The sequence below is a fragment of the Parasteatoda tepidariorum genome, chromosome 6 (assembly GCF_043381705.1).
Source record: "Parasteatoda tepidariorum isolate YZ-2023 chromosome 6, CAS_Ptep_4.0, whole genome shotgun sequence".
Taxonomy (NCBI): Eukaryota; Metazoa; Arthropoda; class Arachnida; order Araneae; family Theridiidae; genus Parasteatoda; species Parasteatoda tepidariorum.
Genome location: NC_092209.1, coordinates 76,762,967 through 76,789,582, shown reverse-complemented (window position 1 = coordinate 76,789,582; position 26,616 = coordinate 76,762,967). Strand labels below are relative to the sequence as shown.

The following is a 26,616-nucleotide window of genomic DNA, read 5'->3' as shown; positions in this document are numbered from 1 at the left end:
TATATATATATATATATATATATATATATATATATATAATATGCTGAGCTTGCTTGCCGCGATGTTTTAGTGGTTAAAGGCTCTGACTAATTGCGAAGAACTAGAGTTCACTTCTCATTGGTGGCTTGGTGTATATCCAACTTCATTTCGATGTATACAAGCTTATGTGTGAAATCTGTTTATCAGGAGTAGCAAAGAGAAGCGGAAATTTTTATAATGCAGAAAGAATTCTTATAAATCCATATTAAGGCTCCAGAGCATAATATATTTATTACTTGACCGTTGCGTTACTGTTTAAATTGTTTATATCTAGTTGAGAACAAAATTTTGCTTGATGTTATTTATTAAAATGTTAATGCATCACCTTCGCTACCACTATGAAAAAATACATTTACAGAGTTTACGGAAATTCTGTAGCAGTTGGAGGATTTGTCAGCTTGCCTGAGACGTAAAGGTGATTTGGGGCACAATGCAGATCATATCGCCACAGTCAAGCTTCTTGGCACAAAAATGTGGAACTTTTAACTCCACCGCTCCCTTCGCACACTATTGGCTGTTGTGGAAATGCTTTACTTTAGTAAGAAAAAGCGAATAATTCTGAATTAGCAAATAATTAACTTAAAATTAGCAAGGAATTAATAAGTAAATAAGTAAAAAAAAAATAAAAAAAAAAATAAGTAAATAAGTAACTGTATAGCGAAAATGAATTCTAAAGACAAATAATCCTGAATTTCTTTTTTTAAAAATTAACTTAATATCAAAAAGCGAATCGCAATTACATATGTTACTCAACAACAATACAATGTTCAGTTATAAAATATTGCTATACTCAGTCATGCTAACATTTTCATATGTTAGGAATCGACATTAAATTACTTAAAGTGACATTCAAAAAGCATGGAGATTTAAAAAAAAAATACTACCTTAAACAGTTCTTATCAAACTAAAATTAGATAAAGGAACTCTACCTTAAAGAATAATAGTTTTGGATGTTTAACTGTGACGTCATAGCAACATATTTTTCTAAGTTTCCTTTATGATTTGTGTCTGTTTTTTTCTGTCCAATAACTTTGAACGCAGAAAATAAAAATTTACTACGATAATTTAACGAAAAATATTTATCTAATGATAAATATTAGTCTTTTTCTACGCACCATTTTCAAGAAATTATTTCAGAATTTTTCTGAGCATATGACACCCTCATTTGTTGCTTCAAGATATTGTTAGGATTTTTATTTGTCAAAATATTTATTTATTTACTCTAAAATTTCTGTGCTTGTTCTCTATAACCGTAACTAACTAATACTTTCTCATAAAATTGACACTAAAAATCACATTTACAACGAAGTGTTAGGAGTAAGCTCAAGTATTTAGTGGAGTTACCATCAATATAATGGTCAAATTTAGCCAACAAAACCGTACAAAATTATATAAAAAAAGAAATTCAATTTTTTAAACTATTCGCAGTTTATCTTCCATCCATTGTTGATTATATTAGTAAATAACTTACCTGAAACAAAAGAACAGATATAAGAAAAATCATTATTATTTCCTTCGAAGAGCTAGAAATTTTAAATCTAAATACTTTGTGAATCATGCATTTTTTTTTCACTTTTTACAAAAGAAAATGAAGTTTAAATTATTGTATTACACGTTTTACTTGTTTGATCGTCATGTTTATAGTTTGCAGACAAAGATCTAGTTAATATGCCACGAACATGCATCGTAGAATGTATTACCATAAAACTAATAGTTTTGAAGGGTTTACATGAGATGACTACATTTCAAATTTTACAACTACCTGGAGAAGCTGCAACATTATAATTTGTATTATAACTTTTAAAGATAAACTCAGATCTATTTCGGTTGCTATCGACTTGGGTCACTTAGGCTAGTTTGAGAAATACTGGACTGGCACATTTTATAGGGAGCGAGCTTCTTTTTCTTTATTTCTCAGATAGAAAACAAATGTTAAAATGAACAGAATGTAATGTTTCTGAACAAAATGTAATGTTTCTAAACAAAATGTATGATGAAATGAAAATTAAGTGTTTGTTTTTACATCTGCCTATGATAAAACGTTACAATAAATAATATAAGTTCCTATGGATGGGTGATAGTGTAAAGCTAAGGGTAGTGGCGCTTGTGGTAAAATTGCTCTTTCAAGACTTCCGGGTTACTGCTTCCGATATATTTTTACGCAGCAGATTGAAAATCGCGCCATCATATTATTGTATCATATCTTTTGCAGTATTTCACATGTACCGAGTTCTTTCTTTCAGCCTTTAAACTTCCGCATTATCATATTAATATTATAATCATTAGAATATTTTCTAATTAGGCTAACTTAAAAAGATATTTTTAAAGATATTTTTGGCGACATTTTATTCAAATGTAGCCAAATAAGGGATAAAATACAAAACATGGCAAACCTTAAGAATTATTCACAATGAGATATTAACTTTCCAAAATTTTTTTTGGCCTTACGACCTCTGAGAATCAATACATTTCTGAAAGCTCTTATGAATGGTACAATTATGTTTAGATTTGAACCCAAATTACAATAACAAAACTGCATAGAATATTAGGCTTGTTCACACATCGTCTCGTAGTCATAACATAAGTGGAGGGATACACCGGAAATTTTCTAAATTTCTTCCGGTTTAAGGACGCTTGTTATTGTTTACATTAGACTACCCATCCATAGAAAGAAATAATCCGCGTGAGCAATTGGGTACTTGGGTCAAGAAGACACATGTGACCTATGACGCCAGCTAATCTTTATCACCAAAATGGCGTATTAAAGTTATGGTAAGTTTCTCTACATAATGTAGAATGTTAATTAACGATAAGTTAATTAAATACGGATTCGTATTGCGCATTAAATTAGTTGAAATAAAAATTTTTCTCGTCTACTTCTTTTACTTAACTTCTATTTATTATTTGTTTACGCATTTTATTGTAACCGTGATATATTTTTGTTTTGCGTATCTGGTAACTTCGATGCATAATTAGTTTGTTTATGTTCCAGATGACTTCGTGCCTGTCTTTGTGTTAAGTCTCTGTGTAAATATATTGTGAAAGAGTTGAAATCTTTGAGAAAGAATCTTTGTGAAAGAATTTAGAATGTGCTACTTAAGAGAATTGATACTTGAGGAGCTTGGCTTACTCGAAATAGAATGGAAAGAACAGTTGCCAACTCAAACAAATGCCACGTTACAACAACCAATCAGGATCGAGATACCCACACTACATCACTTGCAGGTATCCCTTTGATGCATTCTTAGAACTACCCTTAACTGTGAGCACTAATGGATTATTAAAATCTGTCTGAGTTAATTAGATTAGGTTTGTAAACTACGAAATTTGTAAACAAAAAGACAAAGCCTTTTGATAACTTTCTGACGTAAAGAACAATGTCTTTCATCAAAGTATGCATTTATATTTTCTTTACTACACTTTTGCCTTGTATGCAGCAGATAGTTCAGGCAAATGTATAAAACCCTGGTGGACGTAAGTCAATGAATTCTTGGTAGGCAAGCTTCGCAGCATTTTCGGAATAAAATTGCTTTCCTGTTAAAAATTTGTCCAAATTTCGAAGTAAAAGGCGTCAGTGGAAGATAGATTTAGTGAGTAGAGAGGGTGTTGAAGAAATCCCAATTCCGATTCCTATAGTTTTGCTACAGTCATTTGTGCAGGATGTGGCTTAGCCGTACCATACAATAATACAGGTGATGATCTGTAGACATATGTAGGCTGTTTTTCCTTAAATTTTTGATTCATTTCGTCTTGTTAGTTGAAGTCTGTCGAAACCATTGAGCCAGTTTTCATAAAATCATAATGAATCACACCATCGCGAGAGCAGCATATATGCCTCATCAGCTATTTTTATTAAACATTACTCTTTGGAGAGTGTCTTGATGCTTCAACTCAAACTCACAAATTTTATACTTTACGACTGAATAATTTAACAATAAAGGTATATATTTCCTAAATTCTCAGTATCACTTGAACAAATTAATAAAATCATTCATTTCTGCTCTAAAGTTGACATATCAAACCTATATTTTTCATTCTTTATGACCTAATAATTTAGCATTGAAAGTAATTATTTCCTAAATTTTCAATATCTCTTGCTATCAAAATCATCTATTTCTGCTTTAAAGTTGAAGCACCAAACCTATATTTTTCATTCTTTATGACTTAATAATAATTTAACATTGAAGGTAATTATTTTCGATATGTTCAGAATTTTTTATTTTTTTTAACAGAATCCATTTCTTTTTCCATATTTCCATCGGAATTGTTCATCCTTTTTGAACCATAAATGGCGTCATACTTCGCTCTTTCTTCTGCATAAACCTCTAATCCTCGCGTTGGATTCTCCTGTTCGTCACTCAGGTTCACAGTGAAAGGTAATTTTGGTTGCCAGAAGAATTTTCTATACAATCTGTACACACCGTACAACAAGATGCACAAACCAAAGAATCCTATGGCGAGGGCTGCGCTGTGAGAACTGGGCATTCTCGTTACTGATTCACTACTTTCTCGATCCCCAACCATTAAGGGATCGTTGGCGCTAATGTCTGAAGTTTCTGAAAAAATAATAGAGAGAGTGATTTTGACAATAAATTAAAATATTTACTTTGTAATATAAGAGAAACAAGGACACATTTTATAAACTTTTTTTTAAACTTTATTTTATTTGCTTTTAATTTTTTTGTGCTGCACCATCAATAATTATTATAATAGTCATACATTTTCCGTGACTCTGTAGTATATGATGCAAATTATTTTTTTAAGTTCAAAAATTTTTAAAAATCAGAAAATTTTGTTTTTAATTTTTGATGCTCCTAACTAAAATTATGTTCCTTCAAATTACACTTGGGCAAGCCAAGCTCGCCAGACATTGGTATTTTGCGAAGCAAGTCTGGTAAGTACGCCTTTCGTTTGACAAGAGAGCACCGCTAAGGTGAATGTCCGTCTTATGCCCATCTATCCGTTAGAACCCCTCGAATAGATGGCAGCATCACTCATACGTGAGGTCACTTCCACAATTTAGACACAGGTGTGAAGAAGAGGAATTTTTTTTATCGAACTCTGTACCCATGGTACTGTTCAGTGATTGACCACACAACTTTCAATTTCCCAAATTTTACAACACGTACATCAAATTTACTTGGTGGTAATGGAGTCAAGGATCGTGCCCTGGACACTTTTGGACCGGAGTCGGATTCTCTAACCACTGGGCTACCACGACCCTACTCAAACTATAATGCTTTAATATAAACATTTTCAAATTTATTTCGAATAGATATATTCATATCCAAACAATTTCTGTGCTATTTTCGACAGCAATAATGCTTCATTAATTCTGATCATAGGTACTAATTGGAATAAAAAAATTAGCTATGTACTAAAAGGCAAAATTAATGGAGAAATAGTACATGTTCGTTTAAAAGAAGCGTAAAAAATCGCCATACTGTTATTGACGACAATAATGCTTTATTAATTCTGAAAATAGGCACTACTGGTATTATGGTAATTGGTGCAGCTTTAATAGTGTGGAAATATTTGTTTTACGGCCCCTCGAGAAAAGAAAAATACGGGAAAAATTGCTTGATTGCCGTATATTTTGACTATCGTGATTTGGCCCCGAACAACAGCATCATATAAAATGATACTGCAAGTTAATCTCTATTTTGGTACGTTAAACTAATAATTTTTTTTTGAACTAGTAACGTAAAGCGACCAGTAAGGACAACAAATAATAAAAAAATTAGAATTATTTTAGTCATGTTAATTTCGTTGGTATATGTCTCTTAGTTTTATGCACGATTTCGTAACAATGTTTCTTAAAGACTCATTTATTACTTACTTTTTTTAAGTGACTATACGTAGAACGGACACTCAGCTTGTTATACATAAAAAATATTTAAAAAAAAGAGTAACGCCCTCTAATTGTGAGAGTAGCAAATAATTGCTATAAAATTCAGGTACGCAATGGTACCTTCCTTGAAAAATTACAACAGAAATTTGCAGTATCATAAATGAAAACATTTAGTTAGCATAATAAAGCTGACAAAAACTAATTTTTGAATCAAAGATTAGAATCACCTTAGAAAAAAAATTTAAATTTTCGTGGTTTGCGACTTCTTATAACGGGGCTAGGCTACTTTGTTTAATTCCTCAATCGTTGTCTCCAAAGAGTCACAGAAGACAAGTTTTTCTGACAACTAGTTTGTATAGTTTTATTTAAAAATACATAAGCGATATAAAAAATACTAACGACATTAACATTAAATTAGAAGTATATTATATTTCTATTCCACACTATGTCTCTATTCTCTGTAACGTAACTACAGAGTTGAAATTAAACGCGATTATGGACGACAATTTGAATTATAACTTTAAGGAGAATTATTTTTGAATTTCATTTTTTTTCGAAAGCTATTGCAGCTTTAAGTAGGATTTTTTGCATGTTTTTCTTTAACTAATAATTAAATATTCATTATTGTAGAAAAATATTTATTTCCCCAGCAATTTTTATTTAATAAGCTCGTGCTTGACTTGATGTCAAAAGTAGCAAAAAATAAATAAATGGGAAATAAGAGGTTAAATGTTTGCCAGGCATAAATCTTATCATTGAGACCTAAATTTTTAGATAATATGAAGACTGAATATGAAGAATAAAATAAAGACTAGATATAAAGAATTAAATATTAAGACTGAAGAACTGCTTCCAATAGGAGCTATTATATAAGGTTATCGTTATATTTTGCTAGCAAGTAAAATTACGTCTCAGTTATTGTTTTTTATTATGTCGCATATTCTGTTTTTATTTTTTTCCCCTTGGTGGATTCGATTATCTTTCATATCCTATATTTCGTTAAGATTAACAAGTTGAAAAAAATGTGCTTACATAAAATTGTAATAATTTTATGTTTTCTTAGCAAAATGATATTTTTTTAATCGATTTTTAAGAAGAAAAAAAACTCATAAGAAGATCTATGAGTTTATGATCATTAAAGCTGATTCTGAGAAAACACTTATTTGCATCGGACAGGAACAGTTTTTTCCACAGAATAAGATAGGTTGAACTCCGACCCACCCCAGGGGGGGTATACGGAGATAAAAATAAAATTATTACAATAAAAATTTCTCTGAAAACTAAAATTACAGTAAAATTTTGCCAAATGACAGTGGTGGTGATCAGTTAAAAGTGGATTAACGTGACAATTAAAAACATGCCTTAAAGGCAATGAAATCCAATAGCGCCGGTGTAAATGTCGAGAATTAAATAAGGAAACAAGAGACAAAAAATCTCAAAACCAAAATCAATGAATGCTAAAAGTCCTATGAGTAAATATCTAAAAGTAAAAGTCTGACTAGAAGTCGATGAAGTCTAAAATCAATAGTAGATAAAATTTCAAAATATAAGTCTAAAAGTTGATCAGTTAAAAAATTTATGATGACATGCTCTATTGTTGGTTCATGACTGGGGTCAGTTGATCTGGGGCTAAAATGTTCTCGAGGGTTTGTTTAATAATTTGAGTCACAATTTTCCTGCAGATCAATATGGCAAAGAATTGATGTTCCTCTTCGCAATTATTCATGTGGGTTCCACGAAGTGCCCGGAATCTTGGACAGTGCTTAAGTAGATGATCNATTTGAGTCACAATTTTCCTGCAGGTCAATATGGCAAAGAATTGTTGTTCCTCTTCGCAGTTATTCATGTGGGTTCCACGAAGTGCCCGGAATCTTGGACAGTGCTTAATTAGGTGTTTAATGTCCTGTCTCACTCCACAGTAATTACATGAAGCTGATTTTCTGAAATATTTTTGTTGATGGGTCCCGAACACTCCGTGGCCAGTAAGGAGCTGGTTTAAGTAAAAATTGGCCTGCAGGCGCTTTAAGCTGGGGTCTTTAAAAAATTTATAGACTTGTCTTCCTTTGTCACTAGACCTCCAGTCATCTCTCCAGCGGTTAAGAGTGATGTTCTTAATGTAAAATTTAATTTCACATTTCTCACCTGGGATCTCAAAATCAATCTGGCCAAGCTTAGTGGCTTCCTTAGCAACCCAGTCGGCCTCTTCATTCCCTTCAATGCCTGACTGTGCTTTAATCCAATTTATATTATAGTTACTACTCCACATGGCTTTGGTGTCTTCTATAATTTTGAGGTGTTTACGTGGGCCCTCCAGGCTCATGAGTGAAGAAAGGGTATCTGTGTAAATGCTTGCTATTTCAGTACCCTGATTTTTAAGCCATTGGAGCGCTGACTGTATCGCAAGGAGCTCAGCCAGATAAATACTGCAGTTGTTATTCAAACGCGCCGAGATGGTACTGATGGTTTTGCGATTTATCTTCATTACAAAACCATATGCAGTTTTATTTATAAGTCTACCATTGTTCTCAGTTTGAATTCTCGACCCGTCTGTGAAGATTTCAATGCCATGGTTAGTTGGAAGAAATTTCCCCCAGGGCAACGCGAGAGAGTTTGAGGGATGAACCAGTTTGGGAGGTAGTAAGAGGTGATCAGGAAAGTACATATGATTTTCAAGCCAATTTATGTCTTCTATCCTCCATTTCCAGATATTTCTTTTAATGTAGATCTCGTCAATGATTTTATAGTAGATTGGTTTTACCCCGGCCACTATCTGGAGTGCATCAGTACTGACAGTTCTATAAGATTTGGTAATGGTAATAAGCGGAATTCTTTGAATAGATTTTAGTTTTTCTTTTATTTTGACTGTGTTTCTAAACCAGACACAGGCCGCATAGATGATGATTCTCTCGATTGCTTGGAGGTATATCTTTTTTAGAACATGATGGTTGAGACCCCAGGTGACTCTAGCAATCCTCTTTAATTTGTGATTGAACATTTGTACACGATCCTTAACTTCGTCAAGATGGGGAATCCAGGTGAGTTGTGGATCCAAGACAGATTTTTCCACAGTATGGCCAAGATTTTTCCACAGTATGGCTCATCTTCACTGAGTCATAACTCTCAGTGAGCGGAGGTACCAATTTTTAATGTTATTAATTGTTTCAAAATTAATTCAACCGTAATTTTGCAACAACAAAAAATTTGACATAAACCGTTCTTACTTTCTTTATGGATGAAAAAGAAAAAACCGTGGGGGTCGGTGAGCAAAGCGAACAGGGAGAGGAGCCTCTCAGTATAATATTCAAATTCTAATAATATTTATTATTACTATAATTTAAACTAAATAATCCGAAATACTTACCTAAGACTAAGGAATAGTCGTGGTTTTTACAGTTTAACTAATTGCTGTAAAACTTAATTTTAATTGTTAGGCCTAGTTCATTGCTTTCATTTTAGTTTATATAGTTCATTTCCGATTTTATTAATGACTTTTAGAAAAATTAGTGTTAAATTTTCAATGCTTACTAAACATTGTACTAGTGATTCTTTTTAGAGAAAAAAATGCACAAAATAAGAGCGAAGAAATACTGAAAATTGCAACGTGACTTATTAATTGACAAAAAATTAAAAAAAGTATTATAAATACTTGTTATAGTATTTGAACATACTTATAATATACTAATAAATATAATATACTTATAAATGTGAATACACTTATTATAAACTAATAAATATAATATACTTATAAATGTGAATACACTAATTATAAACTAATAAATATAATATACTTGTAAATGAATATACTTATTAAATACTTATCATAGTATGATATACATCAATACATACTCACCATTCGATTCGGTAATATTCATATCAATATTTCAAAATGATCTATTTAAAAAAATTTTAAAAAAAACTTTAGATTTTGCACACACTAAACTCTGATGTGTTTTAACTCGCAGAGATGATATCATAGCTAAGACAAAAAAAGATTCATTCAAAAAACTTATAAAATATGATTATGATTATATATTCAGAAATTCAAACAAAAGTGATTTTCACCAAGGAAAAACCTTATTTCATTGTGCGTCTAGTCATGACGAAATATTTTAAAATCAGGCGAACAAAAAAGAATTATAAAATCTGAATATTTTATTACTCTTTTTACCAAGTAAAAGTTGCAAAAACTGGATTAGGAATCCTGTTCTTCTTTGAGTTGATATACATATTTTTTGATGTATAGACAAAAATGAATGAAGCTCGTTTCCACGCTTATGTAAAAAGAGCTAAAAACCTTATTAATGTTTCGAATTTAATGCATGCGTTTGTAGAAACAGTAAAACCTTTGTTTATAGCATTTTTGAGACTTTAGTCACCCTGTAAAAAATTCTAACGTATACTTGCCGCCACCTTTGGAGTTGACTCAAAGCTTTTGTAATTCATGTAGTGCTTTTTACCACTATTTACTGTTTCCCTGTTGTTTTAATTAATTATTTATTCAATTTTTGTTTGCTTGTTTACAGACAACACATATTTTGATGCGCAATAGAATTAATTTCAAAAATATTTCCTTTTAAAAACAAGCATATTTTTAGTATTTTCGCACTAATTCTTTCTAACAATTGTTATTTTTTCAATTTTAAGTAACATTTATTTGATCAGAAACTATAAAAGCAGTCCTAGTTTTTAGGGAAACTAATATAATGTTGTTAACTATATTAGTATCGTGTTTGCTGTTAAGTATTTAATTATTTTCAGCAAAAATTGAAAAACTTGTACTATTTTTTATATCAAGAATGAAATTCAACAGAACAAAATGCTTATGTTATTCTTATGGGTAAATACTGTTTAAAAGAAGGTGTTGAATTAAAATTTTGAATATACTTGAACACAACAAAATGCTTAATAATATTCTTGTGGGCAAATACTGTTTAAAAAAAGGTGTTGAATTAAAATTTTAAATTAATTTAAACACAACACAATGCTTAATGTTATTCTTATGGGTAAATCCTGCTTGGAAAAAAGGTGTTGAATTGAAATTTGGAATGAAATTCAACACAACAAAATGCTTAATGTTATTCTTATGGGTAAATCCTGTTAAAAAAAAGGTGTTGAATTAAAATTTCGAATGAAATTCAACACAACAAAATGCTTAATGTTATTCTTGTGGGTAAATTCTGTTAAAAAAAGGTGTTGAATTAAAATTTTGATTTAAATTCAACACAACAAAATGCTTAATGTTATTCTTATGGGTAAATCCTGCTTGGAAAAAAAGGTGTTGAATTGAAATTTGGAATGAAATTCAACACAACAAAGTGCTTAATGTTATTCTTATGGGTAAATCCTGTTAAAAAAAAGGTGTTGAATTAAAATTTTCAATTTTATCCCTTTTCGGTCGCATTTTGTTTATGTTCAATAATATTCGGTTACTGGGAACAACCATAAGACCCCTAAGGGTTAAAATCTGTGCAGGGTGTTCTGTGATACATAATTTCAGTATCCTTGTCAGAAAAAAATACAAGTAAAACAATATTAAGAAACAATACAAAAAAGCAACAAAAGTTTATTCAACACAAAAAACAAACAAATGCTGAAATTTTTTTAAAAAACGAAAATTTAATTTACAAAACACACCTTGAACCAGCCAAGGTCCATATATAAACCAGTTACATTTAAATAAGTAGGAACATTAATAATAAATTAACATATAAGATGATGTTATTTTATTTTGAAGTCAACGTGATTATGAAATATGAAAATATTAAATAAAATTTTTAAATTGAAAAAAGAAACTGACAACTCTAAAGATCTTTATCCGAAGTTTCAATCAAAATTCTCACAAATAATATTCGATTTTTTTTAATGCCATTTAAATTTATTTTACAACTGATTTAAAATATTCTGGAATTAGTTTAGATCATTGTTTAAGATTGTATTGTAAGGATTTCACAATATTTAAGATTGCAATGAAAAGTTTTGCTTTATAATTGATTTTTTGCAACATTAATAAGCTTAAGAATTTAGTATAAGATTGGATTAAAGCTTTGCATCAGTTAAAGTCATCTAATAGTTGAGATATAGATAAGGTTTTGCAATAGATACCGTATAGTTAACGTTTTATAATAGTTTTATAAAATTTAAGGTTCTGCATTTTGAGTTTATTAATAATTAATGTCACAGTTTATGGTTCTTAATAAGATTTTATACAAGTTAAAATCTCGCTCATTATTGTATAGGTGAGAGTTAACGGTAAGTTAAGATTGGATTTTAAGGTTCTATATTTGATATACTTGTAGTTCAGTTAAGCTCACAGTGAATGGTTTAATAATTATGGTGTTGTTATAGTCAACCCAGATTTAAGAAAGCAGATGAAAAAAAGTTAGTTTTAAATAAATTAAAAAAAAACATGTGAATTTTATGCTAAAATGATATTAGTCTGCGTTCGACTCAAATGCTAAACTATATAACAATGTATTTTTTAAATGTTTTCGAAGTTCTCCAAATATAACAAATACACTATTTATGCCGTAGTAGAAGACATTGTTGATGTAGAAGTAGATTTCTTTGTCGTCGTTTCTTTTGTAGCTTTTACTGTAGAAGTAGTGGTAGTACTGGTGCTGGAAGAAGTCGAAGTAGAAGTATATACCTTATCTGGGTCTTTATTATATAGATGTGAAACAATTGACGTTATACCAGCCCACGTTTCTTCGCTGGTTGGCAAGATTTCAGACCTGGGAAGCAGAAATCCATAAACGCCTCTGTCTCGTAGCTCTACGATGAAACTGTGCCGGACGCCAGCTACATCGTATACCCAGTCAGAAGCACTACCACTTGTAGCGTCTGAAAAAAGTGGTAAATAAATAAAACTATTAACTTCAAATATGTATAATTGTCATGCATAAAAATGATTAAAACTAAAAGAACGGGAAGAGCATAATCAATTGATATTTGATATATAAACTTCCTATGTAGTTACACACTTAACTACAACCTATGTCGTAATACACAAAACTAAAATTTAGGTACACTGTAAAAAATTTCAGATCAAATTACGGTATAAAGTCACTTTGGGTGCATTTTCCGTGAAATCCATTTTTAAAGTAATTTTTACACTAATATTTATTTAATTAAAGTTATTCAGTGATTTTACGGTAATTATTACAGTAAAAGTTATAGTGTATCTGATTCTTTTGCTTCGTAACATGTTCTGATAAAAATAAATTTTTCGGAAAAAAGTACCGGTATTATTACAGTAAGAGTTCAAACTGAATTTTACGGTAAAAAGTACAGGTAAAAGTTACAGTGCATTTGGTTTTATGTTCCGTAACATGTTCTGATAAAAATAAATTTTACGGTTAAAAGTACCGGTACTCTGAGTACCGGTACTTTTTACCGTAATTTGATCCGGAATTTTTACAGTGTAGGATAAATTCTGTTGCTTTAAACATAGTTAAAACCTACGTTCCTTAACTTTGGTTATTACAAACATGACTACAATTAATGTAATTTAATTTGCAGTTTTACACATAATTACAAGCTATGCAGTTACGCACATAACGACAACTTATGTAGTATTACCTATGTAGTTACACATATAACGACAACCTGTATAGTTTAGCCTATTTATATAGGTTAAACTACATAGGTTGTCTTTATGTGTGTACACATAACACACATAACCAGAAGATTTGCAGGTACATAGTAGACACATATTTAAAAGCTATCTAGTAGTTACAAACCTATTTAGTTTAACCAATACATTATATAGTGAAACAATGTAGATACAAACATATACCCGACATATAATCCGATAGACATTAAAATTAACAAAACATTAATTAAAACAAGAATCATTTTTTTAAAAAAATATAAAAAACGTACATTTTTTACGGTAATTTATGCCAATGTACTGATGCATTTTTTATGCTATATTTTGTTTTGTAATAGCGTTACAAATATTACCATTTATAAAAAAAAAAAAAATTCCGAAAAAAAAAAGGTCTACAACTACATGATTAAACTTACATAATGTCCGAGCAGATGGTCCGTATCTGTACGAAACTCCGTGCGTTTTTTCTACTGCTTTAGCCGCTATTTTCAACAACTCCATCTGAAATCAAAATTGCACAAATCAAAACAAAATAATTCAGAAAACTTGAAACCGATTTAGGCAATTGGTAAAAAGAAACTAAAAAATTGCAATAACCAATAATTCCATCCCTTGAGAGGGCTTTAGGCTTATAGGGCTTTGGGTTTTATAATTGAAGTACGTAGTATTAGAAGATATTACATAACAAGGGGAGGGGAGGGTCCTTTCAGTAAAAGAACGTGTTCAGTTACAAAATTTAAAACGCAAAATTTTCGAAATTTAAAAATATATCATGGTTAACTATAAACATGCGAGTAGAACATTAACACACACTTACTCTGTAAAGTATTTAAATAAAATCAGTTTTCAGTTGAAAAAAAAGCATTTTGTAAACATCTTTTTGATTTTTCTATGTTTGTCATAGATGATTTTCTCATGGAACTTAACATGTTCTTTAACCGATAAAAATTTACTAAGTAACACTTGAGTAAAAAGTTCAGTTTTTTTCCGGCTAAAGTTACATTAGTAAAAAACTATATTTTCCAAGTTTAAGAGCACTTTATGTTTGTTTTAAGTACAGATCATTAACTTTGCTATGCCTTTGAAAAAAGTAGTTTTCATTTGAAAAAGAGTATTCTGACAAGCATCTTCTGAATACTTCAAAATGATACTAATGATTGTTTTCTAAAATTTACTAAAATTCCATTTGGTAAAGTTTTCTTAGTGAAAAAATATCTTAGGTTACCTCTTACAAAACGTATTTTTCTTTTTTAGGTTAAAAAAATATATAATGGTTGGTTATAAGTTTAGAACATTAATTTATTTTGGTACTAGGTACTTTATTTATATCGCACTAGAGCTGCACAATAGGCTATTAAATTTATTTTGGAAATCTTTAAGTAAAGCAGATTTAAGTATTTCATTTGAATCGAAAAAAAATAAAATGTTCAGTAACACCTTCTTAACATTTCTTAACACTCCAACAATAATTTAATCAAATTTACAAGTTCTCAATTTATCTTGCTTATAGCAATGGTGAAAATGTTGTAATCGCACTCAAATAAAAAGCGCCATACATGATGTTTTTTTTTTTGCTTTTTTTTTCATTTTAAATTTCTGTGAGCGTTTAGCTCATTTCACTGTGTGTGCAAAAATCACAATGATTTCATTAAGTTCTCACTTTAGAACATACCGTACTTTTCAATAGGAATTGAGAATTGGATACCTGGAAGTGACGTCACCGTATTTGAATCGTGGCATTTGTTTATTCAAAAACAAATCATATTCCTCACATACGTGTGACGTCGTTTACAGGTACCGAACTAAACCAGATTTAAATCACATGATTAGATATGATCTCTACACTTCTTCATGGACAGATGGCAACACCGACTGATTGGTGCTGCCATCTATCAGTGGGATTCTGAGCTAAGATGTACTTTCATCCTTGCGGCGCTCTCTTGTCAAGAGAAAGGAGCACATTCCGGGTTTATTCGCAAAAGGCCAATGACTGGCGAGCTTGGCTTGTTCAAGTGTCTTTAGAAACAACAGAAACAACTTCTTCTCGAGTTACAAGTACCGTATATTATTAAAATATGTTTTAAATAAATGCAAAATTTCAGGGATATTGGTGTTTTAGTTCGTTATTTAATAAAAATATTCTCACGTGTTCTTCGAAGTCGGGTGCTTGCATTGTTGTGTATCCGTGTGGGGTCATCCACAGCTGAGAGAAGGAATGAAGTGTGAAATAGGCTCTAAGACGATGTCTGATAGACATAACCCCATCTCTAATGGCGGAACTTTCAGCTTCAGAGAAAGGATGATCTCCTTTGAAAATTTGTGAACACGGAGTGGAGCTCGTGCTGGGACCTAAAAACCAGTTTGTCGATCCAAATTAATAAATTTTCAATATAAATAAAATAATTTTGGGGAAATAAATGAAGTAATTTGAAATATAATTGAAAGAATTGAAAACATAGATAAAAGAATTAAGAATATAAATAAAGGAATTTAATTTAAAAATGAAAAAATTATGCATATAAATTAGGCATATGAATTTTTAAAAAAAACGTGAATATAAATAACACAGTTATAATCGTAAATGAAAGAACTTCGAATATAGTTGTTGTCTGGTGTTTTCTATCTGTAGCATAATCCTTTGCCACAGAGTTTTCATCCAGCATATTTTTCATACTTTTTCCCTTATTTATGAATTAAGTCAAATAAGTCAAAATAATTGAAAAATATTATATTAACCATTTCAATTTATTTTTATGAAACACCGGTGTCTTTAATTTCTTTAATTTACAAAATCAATCATTTATTAAATTTTTGAACACAAATAAAAAAATGAATTTTTTTTTCAAACTACTTTTTTCCGGATTTTACATTTCTATACAAATATAATTCCGATAATTTGGCAGATTTTTTAGTAACAATAAGCCTGTTTTTTTATAAGTAAAAAATACAAAAATACATTTCTTCTTGTAATTAGAGAGTCAGAAGAAAAATCCATCTGCGTTAAAGGGTTAAACAAAACATAAGAATGAAAAAAAAAACGATACAAAGCATAGATACACTTTTTCTTTTAAAAAATTGGAATAATAAGCTATAATACACATTTGATAATTCAAACTCAATTTTTAAAAATAAAAATTAGTTAATGGGTTTGCGTCTTGACCAGTAAAGCACTTTTACAAGATTACACCTTTTCCTTTTGAAAAATTGAAATAACAAGTTATAATATTTATTAATTAAATGTATTTAATCCAATCTTCTTTTTAAATGTTATATATAATACTTTTTTTCTAAAGAACTGGAATAATAAGTTATAATATTTTATATAAGAAATGTATTCGATCCAATTTTTAAAAAAAAATATAGTTAACAGGTTTGCATCTGAAATCAAATAATTATAAATGTAAATGGAAAAAGTTAATAAAAAAAACTTTTGACTAGAAATTAATTCATAAAAGTATAAATAATATAAATGAAACAATTGTGATAAGTAAAATAAAAAAAAACATGAACTGAAATAAAAAAATAAAAGACGAAAATAATACTTATAACTAAAATAATTATGTCTATGAAAGAAGAAAATTTTTAAGATTAAAAAATAAAATTGTTTTGCACATACATATCAATGATTAAACCAAATACACTGCATAGAGCTTAAGACGAATTATTTCGACTACTGAATTCATTAAATTTCAATTCATATGTTGCATTAAAAATATTAAAAATAATACTTTTGAAAAATTAATTATAAAAGACGTTGTGTTGAAAACGTATGTGTTGGAATAATTAATTAGGTGATGCATAAAAATATTTTGTCACCTGCCTCCAAAAAATATGTCAAAGTTTCTGTTTGGGTCTGTTCCCCTGCAGAGAAGAACTCCTGGGAAACTTGGAGCAACTGCTCTGTTTTTCCTCCATAGGCGATTCTAAAATAGGAAATTGCAATAATTATATTTGTTATTATTATTATTATTAAAAATTATTTCCATAAGGATTGTATCAAATCTATTTTATTTGAGCCGCAGTAACTCAGGGGAGCATCAGGGAAGTTTCAGGGGATTCATTTCCCAATGAGGTAAACCGGGTTCGAATCTCAGCGATGGCTGGTTAATACGAATTTCACACCCGGCTTTCACCGACCACAGTGCTGACGTAAAATATCCTCAGTGGTTGACGGATCGGGGGTTAGAATCCCCTTGCGGTCAGGTGAACCATGGGAGGTTTTCGGGGTTTTCCTCTCCATGTAACGCAAATGCGGGCTAGTTCCATCAAAAAGTCTTCCACAAAGACAAATTTCTCCATATACTTGATCCAGGTGCTCCCTTATCTTCTGGATTGGGTTCAAAATTACAAGGCGACGGAGTTGAACATCAGTAGTCGTAAACCCAAAAAATTGGGTCGGCTGTTCAATGACGGTTATTAAATATATTACTACTTGGAACCATGGTGGCTCAGGGGATAAAGCACTCTGCTCTCAATGAGGTGACCCGGGTTCGAATCCCCGCTATGGTTGATCGATACGGATTACCCACCGACCACTGTGCTGGCGGAAAATATCCTCAGTGATAGGCTGATTATGGGTTAGAATCCCCTTGCCGTCGAACAAGGAGGAGATTTTTTCATGGTTTTCCCCACCATGTTACATAAATGCAGGTTAATTCCGTCAAAACGTCCTACACGAAGACTAGTTGGTCTCGGTGCATGATCCAAGAGTTCCCTTGTCTTCTGGCTTGGGCTCAAAATCTGAAGTCAACGGAGTTGTACATTGATAGTCGTAAACTATGAATTTTGTGGGGCTGTCATAAAATAAAATAAAATCTATATTATATTTAAATTAGTAGTTTAAAAAAATAACACTCACCCAGTCCCACGTATGCAAATATCCGTCTGGGTTGACCAAAGGAAGGATGTACCAATCATGTGTATCCACCAGCTTGGTCACTTCTGGATCTGTACCATAATTAAGGAGCAAGTGATTAATCATGAAGAGAGCAGTGGCTGGAGCAACCCATTCTCTACTATGTATGCCAGCATCTACCCAGACTGCGGGTCGCGTATCATTACCTCCGGAACTGATCTATTAGATACAAATGCTTACATTTATTTGCAATATTATTTGCAATATTATTTACTCTATCACAAAAACTATTTACCTGTGCCTGCTATTTACACTAGAAAAAAGAAGTAAGTCAAAACTACCAGAATAGGGTAAAATTTACAGCGTTTCTGGGTTTTAGACCCAGAAACGCTGTAACACCAAATGGCTCGGTAATTTTTTTTATTAAAGCGCTTTGGTAATTATTTTAGTAATATTGATAATAAAATATGGTTTCTTATTAAGTGATACAATTTGGTAAATGTGGTAAAATTTGGTAATTTATTATAATACCTTACAGCATGGCATAAATATCATCTATTCGGTTAATTTTTTTTTTCAGTTTTGCATTTTTTACGAATTGTCTGGTAATAAAAACTATAATTTTGAAAACATGAATTTCCGGTAAACCGTTATCATATGAACGGAAAAATTACCAAATGGCTGGTTCAAACACCTCATATTTTGGTTTCAATTGCCAGAATAAAGGTTTTTGTACTAGAAAGACCATTACCATACAGTGCGATAATTTTACTAGAACTTTTTTTTCAGTGTATGGTAATATGCTATGTTCGCTATTGTAAGGGAACTTTTACGTTACGTGTAATATCAATCACAAAATATATTTTACTCAGCATGTTAGAAAGTACTATAAAATACATAAACTATATTTATTAGTTATTTAAAAGTTTACTATCAATTACAAAAATTATATCGCTATATTTCAGGAGGTGATGACGAATTAAATGCAGTGTAGATTTGCTTTTGTAGAAAAAACAGAGATAGGATCTGTTTGATGTTATCACGGGCATAAATTGGACATTGTAGAAATAGGAATATCAATAAATGTTATTTCTATCATATTTCTACAATTTCTAGAAAAGTCCCCATAGTTTGATCAGGAGAGCAATCCGTAGTTTGGACCCCTTAATGTTCATGATACAGTTTGTGTATTTCGTCATATCCCGAAAACTTTTTAAAAGGAATTTAAAATTTTTTGCTGGCAATTATAAAATTTGTTTACCCAAATATAATTCTAGGCAAAAAAATAAATTTTAGTAAATATTTATTATTTTTTATTATTTTATTAAATAATGTTTGAAAAACATTTGAATTGCAAGATATCGATTCTTTTACTTCATTTTAATGCTTGAAATTACGATGCAAAATACGAAATTCGAGCAAAATCGGTTGAATAGTTCCTGAGAAATCGAACTTTAAAGAGACGTATATTTAATTATTAGTTATTACTCGTATAATAGTAGTACTATTTAATTAGTATATTTGAGGTCATCCTTTCGAATCATTAAGATTGAGACCTTGAACGCGAAAATCCGATCATTAGATCAAAAGTTATTCAGCGTAGTCCTTTTTTTCTTCTTTTGCGCACTCAACATTACATGCATTAAAAAATTGTTAAATTATGCAGTTTTGTGTAAAATTTAATAATGATTCAATTACACTATAAATCTATTTAAAATAAATACAGAGTAATGTCAAATTGCAAATATTAGAAGACTTACTTTCAATAAGTAAATTATATTTCCCTCATAGGTGTCACCCATATTCATGAGCTTGGTAAGATTGGGATATTTTCTACTTGTATCATCTAAGTATGCAATAATCTAAAAAAAATTCGATATCAAACCATTGAAACAACATATAAAAAAAAGCAACAAGCAGAATATAAAAGCTGTTCCTATTTTGCTAATCACGTTAAGAAGATACTTGTTTAGATAGATTAAAGCGTAACAATATTTATCAAATTACAGGACGTTCTCAGTAACCCCACGTTTAATTTAATTTTTAAAAAATCTTTTTACCACAACAATGATGGTTAAAAATTGTTCCAAAAATTTAAAAAAAAATATATAGCAAAAATTTAACCAATCAACACCAAAATCAGCTCAGTTAAAATCTTGAAAACAACTTTTTGTGGGATGGCATCAAAAGATAGTAATAAAAATTTATATTCAGTACAAAAACTAAAAGAGGCACATTTCTTCAAACCTTCGTCAAATTACTTAATAGATCCGTTTCTTTTTTAGGTATCGGTATGGCTTTAAATTATTTGTTACGCTGAAAAAAAATTCTAGATCAAATCACGGTATAAAGTTTGTACTTTGTCATCATCCATAAAATTACTTTTAACCGCAAACACCGTTCTTTACACCTTAATTTTTACAGTAATATTTATTTAATTAGAATGATTTTACAATAAGTATTACTGTGATAAGTACGGTATATCAGATTTTTTTTTGTTGATCCGTATCATATTCCGGTAAAAAAAAAGATTTTATGGTAAAATGTACCGACACCCTGAGTGCCGATACCATTTGTCGTAATTTTATCAGGATTTTTTCGCAGTGCAGCTATCTAAATTACACATGCTTTATAAGATCTATATCCAGATCTGTCGTAAGGGTGGAACAAGTTTGACTTTCGCTAAAGGTCCTACATTCATCTCTAGGGAGCTCTACTCTAGGGAGCATACTCATTCATACTCTAGGGAGCTCCATGCTGGTTATATTAAAAATAATGTCAATAATTATAAAAATTTTAATATTAGTATTGCATTGTTAGTACTTTACTTTCTATGTAATTTACTGGTGGAATTTAAAAGAAGGCATTAGTCTTCAAATTTTAAGGAGCAGTGCACAAAATGCATTTTTATAAATCAAAATAGTATAATTAGAAAACCAAATTCATTCATAAATTTTTAGAGGGATATTTCTTCTAGGCTCTAAAACGTAAAATTTTTTAGAGCCACTAATGTATAATAAAGTTAAGCAGTAGTATAAAATTTAAAGAAAAAAGCGCTATTTGGATTTAGGAATGAAATTCGAAAAAAAAAATCAACTCTAAAAACGAAATTCTGATGTCCTATAGAGGGACAGCATAAAGAAATATTTAAATAACCCTGATTAAAGTTTTTTTTTTTTAAATTATTTTTTATAAAATATTGCAAAATCTAACGATGGTTCTATCAATGTTGAAAATAGTTTATATGGTTACCTATTGGCCTGATGGCTCATTTGCATTTTGAGGTATAAAAAACTGAAAATTAATAATAGAAAAAAATTTAAAATTTGTATTTTTATAGATATTTAGTTTTACTGTTATAATATTTTCCTTATCTTTTTATCTCTTGCAGAAATAACTAAGACAAACACCTCGTCTAGTGGATGGTAGACATCGAATGCAAATCCGGCCGTCCGTCCCTCTAAGTGTGTTCCCGGATAATTTTCTTCTCTTTCTCTCTCAATCCAACTACAAAACAAAAAAAAAGTTATCGATTAAGAGGTAAGGACATTATATAGTAAATTAAATAAATAATTCCAAGAAATTGAAGCGGTTAGTATTACTTTTTTAAGGACTTCATTCGCTTCAAAAATAAATAAATTAGAATTAACAAAAAGTTGACCTGCTTCAAGCGCTCGAAAACAGGCACCCATTTTAAAGATTTGCCAGACGTGAATAAGAAGAAACAGAAGTGATTAGACATATAATATGTAAAGTTGCCGAAGAAAAATGGAATTTTTAATCAAGTAACAATAAATAGTACTAAGAGTCACTTTTTTCTGCAGATATTTAAGAGAAAATTTTACATTTCAAATTGTTAAGGAAATTACTTTTCGTTCATTTATTCATATTTGTTTTTAAAAACCCAGATATATTTATTTTGAAATTTCATTATAAAATTGCAAGTGATAAGAAATATGTCAGTGCACGCATTTCAAATATTTTAATTTTATTTATTATAGTTTGATGAAAGAAAAGGATTACGATTCTACGTAAAAAGTCCGAAAAATTTATCCGAATACTATCACTTCTGCTCGACGCATTAAAAGTAATGAAAATTGAATTATTCCAAACATTTATCGGTGTACTATCACTTCTGTTTGACTAATTAAAATCTGAATTATTCCAAAAATTAATCGGAAAACTATAACTTCTGTTCGACGCATTAAAAGTAATGAAAATTGAATTATTCCAAACATTTATCGGTGTACTATCACTTCTGTTTGACTAATTAAAAGCTGAATTATTCCAAAAATTAATCGGAAAACTATCACTTCTGTTCGACGCATTAAAATTAATGAAAATTGAATTATTCCAAAAATTAATCGGAAAACTATCACTTCTGTTCGACGCATTAAAAGTAATGAAAATTGAATTATTCCAAAAAATTTATCGGTGTACTATCACTTCTGTTTGACTCATTAAAAGTAATGAAAGCTGAATTATTCCAAAAATTAATCGGAAAACTATCACTTCTGTTCGACGCATTAAAAGTAATGAAAATTGAATTATTCCAAAAAAATAATCGGTGTACTATCACTTCTGTTTGACTCATTAAAAGCTGAATTATTCCAAAAATTAATCGGAAAACTATCACTTCTGTTCGACGCATTAAAAGTAATGAAAATTGAATTATTCCAAAAGTTTATCGGAATACTATTACTTCTATACGACGTATTAAAAGTAATGAAAGCTGAATTATTCAATCACCTTGTGACCAGATCATTGCACTTTAATCATTGGCTGTGTAATTGCAATATACTAATAACTTTTGTATGAATTAGTTAATTTTTAGTTTTTAAAGCAGTTGAGGCATAATTGTTTCTACCGAAAAGAAATAATTTTTGACCTTTTTCAGGGATTACGTATTACATATAGATAGATTGTGAATTCCTTTATTCTATTCTTTAAAAAATTCCATATGAATTTTATGCAAAGACAAATTTAAATATGCCTCTATTTCAAACAATATCAAATGTTTTTTTTAAAATGTTTAACAATAGAAATTTAGTGCTAATGCTGAATATTTTTTTTCAAGACTTCATATTTTTCAATTACCAAAAAGAGTTGAAGTATTCTTGTTGACTAATAATCTTGGCTAAAACATTGATGATAAATACATCTACTACGCTGAAAAAAAATTNCCCCCCCCCCCGCCTATTTAGTGTTTTTTTCTTTGTGGGGGATTGCTCATGTTTTTCCTGTCATTTTTGCATATTTAAGAATGTGTCCTTTTTTTAAAAATTTTTTAATAAGCTTGAATTATATTTTTTATTTTAAGTTCTTTTTGCTTGAAAAATTTCGTTTTTTCCCTCATGAATTAGTCTATATTTTGCATTGAATCTTATTAATTTAAATTTTCTCCAATAACAAGAGCCGATGTTTTAACAAAAATTTTCAAGAAATAAGAGTTTGCTTTTGGCAATCGACAATCTTTTAAGATTATCAAAAACATTTGATTAATACAATAAGCAAGTCAAATATGATGTTCTTTAAATTTGCAACAAAAATTTTATAAATTCTTTTATTTGTTTTTATCAGGTATTTAATTTATTTATAAATAACATATTAACTTAAACTATGACATTATTTTCTTATTATGCTGCTGTTTTATGACACTTGGTCAAACCAATCTCGCCAGCCATTGGCATTTTACGTATTAAGTCTGGAAGGAGTATCTTTCGTTTGACAAGAGAACACTGCAAGGGTGAAAGTACATCTTAGCTCAAAACCCGAAGGATAGATGGCAGCACCACTCAGTCGTGAGGCTACTTCCTCAATTTGGACATGGATCTGAAGGGAATTGAAGTTTTCTATACCTATGCTACGGCTCAGTGACCGACCACAGGACTTTCGATTCCACAGATTTTGCGAGAGCGTATATTGCATGTACTCGGTTTAACCTAGCGACTTAGAGGATAAAAAACAGAACGAAATCCGATGCTCTTATCACTGGTCGATCACAACTATTTTTTATCAATTCAAGTTACAGTTGATAATTTTTTTAGAATTTTTTTTATCACAAGCCGATTCTCAGAAACTTTTATGGACATTATTTCTCATTTTAAGGGAAATTTTTTTTTATAATTTTAAAAGTTTTTTTTTGCTGCTCTTTTCAAGGACATTTCTTAGGAATTTTTAAGTCATAAACATCCTAAGCCTTGCTTATAATACTTGCCTTTGCAAATTATCAGTGATGGTATAGAAGGGCATCCCTTTTCTTCGAAGTGTACCTTCAAATTGTTCTGCGGTGGATCCGGATACGTGAAGTGTAACATTTTCCATAACTCGCACAGGTTCCGTCCAAAAATCAAACTATTAGAAGATAAGTAAAGTTATACTATGCAAGTGAATATTTAATGTAAGCACTTAATTATTTATGGTATTTGCTTCAAAGACAAAAGTATTTGAACTATAACAAATATCTACATAACACAAAAAGCGAAAATATAACAGTTTCAAACTTAGTAATAATCTAATTACTCTCTAGATAATAGTCTCTAATAAATAATAGTCTAAATTCTTTTCTCACTGTTGTTGGCTGCCGAAACATTCTACTACTGCAATAGCTACTGTGGCAATAGGTGCCTATCATAGGTACTATGGTAATAAATTATTAACAACCCCCGCTGATATGGAATAATACCTTTTTTTCTGAAGAGTAGTAGGGGAGAGGGGGGCACATGTGAACAATTTTTTTTATTTCTTCAATTTTCAAAAAATATCATCAATTTCTCACAGTAAAGAAGTCCATATGTTTAAATAGTCTTTTCTTTGACTTATGGAATTTTTTGAGATTTTTCAATAAAATATTTCTTTACTTTATGATATTTTAGAAAAATGACTTCAATTGTTCACATGTGCCCCCCACAGGGGCACATGTGAACTTACCTGGGGCACATATGAACAAGATTAAAACCACAAAGCTATCATCATATTTCAAAGAAAAAAATCTTTAATATAACAGATATAGATACACATTATACTGAAGGGCATGTAGCTTACTATGTGAATTTAAATTGTACAACAGTACTGTCAATAAGAAAAAAAAATTTTCGCTGTACAATAATTTTTCCGCAGTTGGGTTATTCGCAACTTCATGTTCCTCAGGATTTGTAATGGGTCTTTTTCTTTCTTCGCTAATACTCTTTCATGCTTTTTTTTTATTTTTCTATCTTTTCATTTGTAGCTTCAGCAATTTTATCTTTTTCAGGTGTATCAGTTAATATGCGTGATGCGCGATCAACCATTTAATAAAAAAAATTAAAAGAAAAAATTAATAAATAATAAATTAATTAGGGAAAATTAAAGAATAATTATTTTAAATGCATACATATTTTTTAAACTTATAATATCATGAGGACAATAATCTTAATACTATGTAGGGGCACATGTGAACTGTTCACATCTGCCCCAAATGCTTTGTTCACAAGTGCCCCCATCATCTTTCTTAAACCTAACTTGAAAAATAAAGAATTTTTAATTGAGTAAAACAAAATTTTTTTTTCCATAAACTTACCTGAATGTTTATATAATAGTCTGCAATAGTTAATTTTAGCTTATCAGTTAATTTATACTATACTTTCACATGAAGAAGCGAGTGATTATAATATATACAACACCAGCTGATACAAAGAAATTGTCAGAATAGAACAACAAAATGGCTCATTGCTCTGAAAGTTTTGCAGAGAGGTAGGACTAGTACTGCCATCAATTGAAAATTTTTCAAGATTTTTTATTTCAAATTATATTGGCAAAACATACCATGTTCACATGTGCCCCCCTCTCCCCTACTAAGTAGAAAAAGATACTTAATAGTTATAGGAACCATGAACTCGCCAACACGTAGAAACATCGCTGAATTCTGGTTTAAACGGGTCACTTGTTACCGATAAAACCAATATAGGTGTACCAAAATCAACAATATCACGATCATATGACGACTACCATACATATCGAATACGATAATATCGCGATCATTATTTATCATCATAATTTTAATATTAATATTAATGGGACCACATCATTGATAACATAAAGTATCAAAAAGATAATATCGCAAATATTATAAATAACTGTAGTTTTAAAATGCGTTATTATTGTGAGTGTTCATAAATTTTATTTGGGTAGTAAAAATATTGATCACTGCAAAAACATATTTATTAGATAAATCGGAAAATATCAGGATGTACTATTAAACTGATGTGTGTGTATATATATATA

The 26,616-nt window shown here is 30.1% G+C and overlaps 2 protein-coding genes across 3 annotated transcripts in view; both read right to left on the bottom strand.

The window, feature by feature from the left end:
• Nucleotides 1–2,260: 2,260 nt before the first annotated feature.
• On the bottom strand, nt 2,261–9,865 carry LOC122272207 (uncharacterized). The gene is made up of 2 exons (XM_043055582.2): nt 9,741–9,865; nt 2,261–4,595 (listed from the first exon to the last, which is right to left on the bottom strand). The coding sequence occupies exons 1-2, from the start codon at nt 9,760–9,762 to the stop codon at nt 4,246–4,248; spliced, it is 372 nt and encodes a 123-aa protein (XP_042911516.1). The 5' UTR covers nt 9,763–9,865; the 3' UTR covers nt 2,261–4,245.
• Nucleotides 9,866–11,437: 1,572 nt separating this feature from the next.
• Nucleotides 11,438–26,616, bottom strand: part of LOC107444533 (carboxypeptidase B) — a 39,014-nt gene continuing 23,835 nt past the window's right edge. The window contains exons 4-11 of one of the 2 annotated variants that reach the window (XM_071181712.1): nt 24,572–24,708; nt 21,765–21,861; nt 20,115–20,216; nt 18,358–18,573; nt 17,320–17,422; nt 15,646–15,848; nt 13,916–14,000; nt 11,438–12,730 (exon numbers count right to left, since the gene is read on the bottom strand). In XM_071181712.1, the coding sequence (XP_071037813.1) occupies nt 12,411–12,730; nt 13,916–14,000; nt 15,646–15,848; nt 17,320–17,422; nt 18,358–18,573; nt 20,115–20,216; nt 21,765–21,861; nt 24,572–24,708 (1,263 nt within the window). In that variant the 3' untranslated portion in view covers nt 11,438–12,410. The remainder of the gene's footprint in view (nt 12,731–13,915; nt 14,001–15,645; nt 15,849–17,319; nt 17,423–18,357; nt 18,574–20,114; nt 20,217–21,764; nt 21,862–24,571; nt 24,709–26,616) is intronic. The other variant, XM_071181713.1, reaches the window with a different exon arrangement.

Coding starts and splice junctions, on each gene's coding strand:
- LOC122272207 (XM_043055582.2), bottom strand. CDS start 9,762: ATGAATATTACCGAATCGAATG. Junction 4,596..9,740: donor GAATATTACCGAATCGAATG/GTGAGTATGTAT, acceptor TTATTTTTTCAG/AAACTTCAGACATTAGCGCC.